Source organism: Acomys russatus, chromosome 15 (assembly GCF_903995435.1).
Source record: "Acomys russatus chromosome 15, mAcoRus1.1, whole genome shotgun sequence".
Classification (NCBI taxonomy): Eukaryota; Metazoa; Chordata; class Mammalia; order Rodentia; family Muridae; genus Acomys; species Acomys russatus.
In genome coordinates this window covers 66,072,321-66,079,033 of record NC_067151.1, presented here as the reverse complement: position 1 = coordinate 66,079,033, position 6,713 = coordinate 66,072,321, and the positions used below count along the sequence as shown (strand labels likewise).

The window sequence follows — 6,713 nt, the reverse complement described above, 5'->3', positions numbered from 1 at the left end:
CCAAGCAGCTTCTGCCTGAGTGCACACAGCCAGAGCCAGGAACTCTGTCATTGTCTCCAGCCTTTGGCCAGATGACTTCTTTCAACCTTCCCTCTGGGAAAAGTTTTCCCTGTGTAAGTTTCATCAGGGCTCACAGTCAAAGTGAGAAATAGAAAGTTTTAGAAGAAAAAGCAGATTTCAAGGTAGTTTTCACACTTGGACATACATAACATTTAAGGGCAGTGGTGATCAGCCACAGATCTTTGGAACTTTGTCAACCAAAGCCTCATCAGCTGCTCTGGATGTCTGGAGAGCATGCTGGACAGTCGGGGGCCTGTGGAACTTTGTCAAGCAAAGGCTCTCCGACGTGTCCTCCTGTCTGTGACACAACTCCCTTTCTCCACCCAGCAAGCACTCAGGATTCCTATCATGTTAATAAGGCATCTCAGCCCTTCAGCCAATGACATACCCACCCGGGATTTGCCAGCTACACCCCCACAAAGTTCTATGTAACCCTCAGTCATCAGGAATAAAATTGATCCCGCTGTTTCCCGAGCGCTGAGATCAAAGACATGCACCACCGTACCCGGCTCATAAATCAATGTTGATTTTTTTTTTCAACCCTTGGTCCCTTTAGTTTCCACAAACGGCTAATGCAGGCGCAAACATGCACAAGACGAAAAACGAACTTGTTAATGCTCTTTCTTTTCTTTTTTTTTTTTTTTTTTTTTACTTTTCCTAGAAACATGACAAATCTGAAGATACACCTTAGGAGGTAGCTGCATCTGGAAGATAGTAGGAGGTGTGTGAACTCATGGAAGACCCGAGCCTGTCCCTTGGTGTCGATGTGGACAAAGGCTTTGCCATTGCCTTTGTTGTCCTGGTGATCCTGTTTCTAATAGTGATGGTTGTTCGGTGTATAAAGTTTGTGAAGAATCCCTATGAGGCCAGCTCTGCAACCACAGATTCATCCCTGAGCTAAAGAACCATAAACGCTGGTCCACCCCCTCACCAGAGACTCGCGATCTTTCTAAGGGGGGGGGTATGTTTGGCAGGAGCTTAGGCAGCCAGGGCTTTGCCTCAAACCCAACCCTCCCTTTCCTCCGCCTCCTAAGTACCAGGACTACAAACTATGCTCCATCACGAGATTTCAAATCTTTTATATTGCTGCGTATGATCCAGACTTTTATAATCTCTTACCTCCACATTTCTCAAACTTCCCATCTTGTGCTCTGCAGCAAGTACACAGGAATCTCAAGATTCCTACACAAAACAAAACAAACATCTTAATGATCTAGTGTAATACAACACTGCGTTTGCTGAGGCCCGTCTGAACTAGAAGCTGACTTGGAGGTTGCCAATTTGATTTGTTCCTTACAAATATAAGGTATGCAGAAATGGTAAAGTGTAAGCGGCCTTGGGCTACTTGGTTGGGTTGTTTTCCTACCTCCTGACACCACCCCCATCCCTTCCAACCCCCATCACTGGGTGAATGGGAAAGGCTGGAGGGGAAAGGGGGCATTGATAGCATTAGACCATTCCTGATGGCTAAGGGTGTCGAGTTCCTTGGAGAGAGTTTGATCTTCATGGTCAGGATATGTCCAACCAGCAAGCAGCAACTCAGCCACAAACAGCAGCAGCAGGAGCAGCAGCCACTGCTTTTTAGGGTTCTGGCATTGATATGCTCTCTAAGGAGGCCCCAGAGTTCCAAACATAAACTAGCTTCAGCTGGCAAAATCAAGTTTCTGCCAGAGCACGAGACAAATTATAGTTATCAGTTCTGGACAATCTGAAGCAGCCCTGTATACTACATCTGGGATTAAAACAAAAACATAGCTGGTCGTGGTGACGCAGCCTTTAATCCCAGCACTCGGGAGGCGGAGGCAGGCGGATCACTGTAAATTCAAGGCCAGCCTGGTCTACAGAGTGAGTTCAGGACAGCCAGGGCTACACAGAGAAACCCTGTCTCGAAAAACCAAAAATTAATAAGTAAAATAAATAAATAATGAAACAAAAACATATTCACAAAACATTTCAGTGTTAAAACAACAACAACAAAATTCTCACTACAATAAACATCCAGCAAGACCTCTTCATGTCAAATCTGCTCCCTTCTCTGCCTGCACATACACCTGCAGGCCAGAAGAGGGCGCCAGATCTCGTTATAGATGGTTGTGAGTCACCACGTGGTTGCTGGGAATTGAACTCAGGGCCTCTGGGAGACAGCCAGTGCTCTTACCCTCTGAGCCATCTCTCCAGCCCGAGGACTGAGTTCTTAGGTTGGGTCAGAGATCTATTTTAAAGCCATCCTCAGGAGATGGGAGGCTTGGGGAAGAGGAGAACCACAGCAAGATGAAGATGAAGGCAGAGATCTCAGTTATGCAGCCACAGGCCAAAGACCACTAGAAGCTAAGAGACAAGAATTCTCGCGGGAGCCTCCGGGGCGCGGCCTCGACTGCAGCGTGGGTGTGGACTCCTTCACATGATGCTATTCAAAAGGCCAGGAGCTATTTGACTTCAGATCTCTGCTCTTCAGAGCTGTGAGAGAATACACGTCTGTCTCGTCACACCAGGAAGTGTGGCCAATTTGTTGTGACAATCACAGGAAGCTGATAGGTCACCCTGTCACCGGTTTTCCAGAGACCTTTTTGTTTGTTTTTTCAATGCAAGGTTTCTCTGTGTAACAGCTCTGACTGTCCTGGAACTTGCTGTGTAGACCAAGCTGGCCTTGAACCCATAGAGATCCAACTGCCTCTGTGTCCCGACTCCCGGTATGTGCTACCACGCTCAGCTATCCAGCCACCTTTTTTGTTTGGTTGGTTTGGTTTTTGGAGATAGGCTGTTCTAGAACTCAGTCTGTAGACCAGGCTGGCCGTAAACTTAAAGAGATCCACCTGCTTCTGCCTCCTGAGTGCTGAGGTTAAAGGTGAGTGCCACCACCACACCTAGCCTGAGAGAGCTTTTTACAAAAAGGAAATCGTAAGTCTCCACTGTCTAAAGTGTGAAGGTAGAGAAACTTGAGAGTGGGTTGGCAAGAAAATCCACAAAGGAACTGGCTAGTAAGGAAGGGGTCATCGAGCCGGGCTTGGTGGCGCACGCCTGTAACCCCAGCACTCAGGAGGCAGAGGCAGGTGGATCGCTGTGAGTTCAAGGCCAGCCTGGTCTACAAAGTGACTCTAGGACAGCCAAGGCTACACAGAGAGGACTTGTCTCAGAAAAAGAAAAAAAAAAAAAAAAAAAAAAGAAGAAGAAGAAGAAAGGGGGCATCTGGTCTGCTGGAGCTCAAAAAGAGCTACTCTAAGGAGGACTGGCTCTGTTGTGGCCGCAACGGAGAATAAAAATGGTTGCATCCAGCCATGCCCACCAACTACTCTAGACAAAGGAAGCTACCCTGTGAGTGTGAACTGAGAGCCATCATCCTGAGTGTGATTCTGCTATGTCACCTGGGAACCACATTGACCAGCAAGCAGTCGTCTCAGAGGAAACTTGGACCCCTGCTGGGCCAGGCTGTACACTGCCCTAGTCACCCCTCCACATCCCAGCATTCAACCATCCAGGCATCAAAAATAACCATAGGGCTGGGGATGGGGTGGCCAGGTCCTGCCTGGCTTTCAGCTCAGACTCTCAGTTATCCTCCTGCCTCAGCTCCCAAGTGCTGGGACCTCAGGCTTGTATCACCACACTCTGAAAGGTTCTAAAGGATTTTGACTGCAGTAATGCTGGGAGCCAAGGCCTCCTATCTTGAGGATAGGGCACTATATTCCACTATAATTGTTTAGGAAGTGACGGAGCCTTGAATTGCGCCTCCCCCTGTGCTCACAGGACTGCTCAGAATTTTGAAGCCCAAACTCAGAAATTATCACATGAAAGGTAAGTGTTTACCACTGAACTACACCCCAACCCCCCACCTCCCAACACTGTAAAGTGTTTTCTGTAAGTGCAAAGTCAAAAGTTCTCAACTAGTACAGAAAAAAAGAGCTAGAGAGATGGCTCAGCGCTTAAGAGAACTTGCTGCTCTTGCAGAGGGCACAGGGTCAGTTTGCCGTATGCACAGGGCAGCTCACAGCTGTCTGTAACTACAGCTCCAGGGAATCTAATGCCTCTGTCCTCTGAAGCCATTTGCACTCAAATGCACCTACACATAATCAAAAATAATAAAGATATTTTTTATTTGCTTTGCTTTTTGAGGAAAGGGTCTCAGCATGTAGCTCTGGCTGTTCTGAAATTCACCATGTTCGAGGCTGGCCTTGAACTCACAGAGATCCACCTTTCTCTGTCTCCCTAGTGCTGGGATCAAAGGTGTGTGCCACCACACCCAACCCATAAAAAAAAAAAAAAGAATCATAAAAAATAAAATTTTAAGTATGCTTTAGATTTTTAATTTTTATTTCATGTGTATGAGTCTAATTAGTGTTTTCCTGCATGTATGTCTGTGTACCATCTATGTGCCTGGTCAATGATATAGCCCTAGAACTGTAGTTACAGATGGCTGTGAGCTGCCGTGCGGGCACTGAGAACTGAACCCAGGACCTCTGTCAGGTGCTCTTATCCTTTGACTCCCAAATTTAAAAAAAAAAAAAAAAATTTTTTTAAGGCCAAGCAGTGGTGGCGCATGCCTTCAATCCCAGCACTTGGGAGGCAGAGGTAGATGGTCCTCTGTGAGTTCAAGGCCAGCCTGGTCTACTAAGCGAGTCCAGGACAGCCAGGGCTACACAGAGAGACCCAACAATAACAGCAGCAAATTTTAAAAACTCGTAGGCTGAAGATCGGCAACATCTCTGGTAAGAATGACTCCTCAGTCCGGAAATTGCTTTAATTGTTTTATTGTATTAATTATGATTGCTAATCTCCTGTGCTTAATTTACAAGTTATCACAGGTGCGTATCTTAGTTTCTTTTCTTGTTGCTAGGATGAAATACTCCAATCAAAGCAACTTAAGGGAAAAAGGGTTTATGTTAGCTCAAAGTCCAAGGCACATGGCCTCTCACCGTTGTGGGGAGAGTCACAGGAGCAGGAGCTTGGAGCAGCTGTTTAAATTATATGCACAGTCAGGAGGGAAGCGTGGGGAAAGCCTGGTAGTGAGTGCTCAACTTGACCTCTCTACTCCTACATAGTGCAGGGTGCTCAGAAGAGAGAACGGCCCCACCCACAGTGGGCGGGCCGATTCACCCCAACTCGTGCGGTCAGGATGGTCCTGGCTCTGTCAGGTTGACAAGTGACATCCGTCATCATAGTGTGTGCAGAATTATTGGAGTTTCAGACTGGCATGGGAGGGAGCCTGGCAAGGTTTTACACACACGTGTGCACACTCGTGCACACACACATATTGGCAAAAGGAGATGCTGCACGACATGGAGACACAGCTCTAGACCATAATGTTAGTATAGATTCTAAATCGTTCTCCCTCCCTCTCCCTCTCCCTCTCTCGGTTTTGGTTTTTCTTTTCTTTTCTTTTTTTTTTGGTTTTTCGAGACAGGGTTTCTCTGTGTAGCCTTGGCTGTCCTGGACTCACTTTGTAGACCAGGCTGGCCTCGAACTCACAGCGATCCGCCTGCCTCTGCCTCCCGAGTGCTGGGATTAAAGGCGTGCGCCACCACGCCCGGCTCACCTTTTCTCTTGAATGTATGTGCTGGAGATTGGGAAACTGACTTCAGTTGCAGTCAAGATGCCTAATTCCATCCGCCTTTTCTCTTGAGTGTGTGTGTGTGAGTGGTTTATTTTCTATCTCTCTCTTGTTTCTTTTTTTCTTTTCTTTTTTTTCTTTTTTTTTTTTTTTGAGACAGGGTCTCTCTTATTTCTTACTTCGCTGCAGATTCACAAATAAGTTAGCAGACTCAGGGCTTTTTACCCAGCCTAAGTTTACACCAATTTATTGGAGATCTCCGCAGAGGCCTGTCTACAGATCACAGAGCCTCCCTTTATGACCCCTGTGCAGCTTCTAGCCAGAAGCTGCTTTTACAGCCTCAGCCATAGGACATTTGTGGTCCGTTTAAGCCCTCCTCCTCAGCCGCAGTACAGCCAGTCCCTAGGCTCCCTTTCCTTTTTCCTCTTTCAGTCCTGATCAGTTGCCTGAACCATCAGCCCTGGACACCCAAGAGATGAAGCAAACTGGAAGGGCATCCTCCGCATCCAGCCCCAGAGACCCGACCCTGGACCTCTCCGGAGCGCCAGCCGGGCAGTAACAGACAACAACGGGAGGAGGGAAACACGTGTCCAATCCCGTAGGGTCGAACACGGCTGCAGGAGTAAAGCGTCATTCTTCTGGAATAGGAGACAGGGTAGCTGTTCTTAGCGTCCTCTGGAGCTTAAGGGAGCAGAGTCCTGTTGGAGTCCATATGCAGGAAGGGGCCTGAGGTGAGCTAGGTGGATCAGTTAGGGAAGCCTTCTAGCTTAGCCGCTCTGGGCGTCACAAGAATTACTTTGACGGGGCCCTGCCATTTAAGGGAAAGAGCTGAGGGACGTTGGTCATTGGTCCAGAGGAGACAGGAGCACCTGGTCTCCGATGGTGATAGAACAGGGACAGAGGTTAGTGTGTGGGCATGGGAGACAGTGGTCAGTGAAGTCCCATAGTGGGGAGTGAGATGACCGAGTGAGGGGTGAGCAGATGATGGGGGGTGAGGATGCAGGAGTTAGAAGAAGCCGTCATCCGTACATGAGCTCAAAGGGTGAAATAAAAAGAGGTCTCTTAGGGGGAGACCATGGCCTGAGAAGGGCTAGAGGCAGGAGTGTCACCC

General features: G+C 47.9%; 1 protein-coding gene across 1 annotated transcript; it reads left to right on the top strand.

The window, feature by feature from the left end:
• Positions 1-727: 727 nt before the first annotated feature.
• On the top strand, positions 728-961 carry Ctxnd2 (cortexin domain containing 2). The gene has a single exon (XM_051157713.1). The coding sequence runs from the start codon at positions 794-796 to the stop codon at positions 959-961; it is 168 nt and encodes a 55-aa protein (XP_051013670.1). The 5' UTR covers positions 728-793.
• The last annotated feature ends 5,752 nt before the right edge of the window (positions 962-6,713 follow it).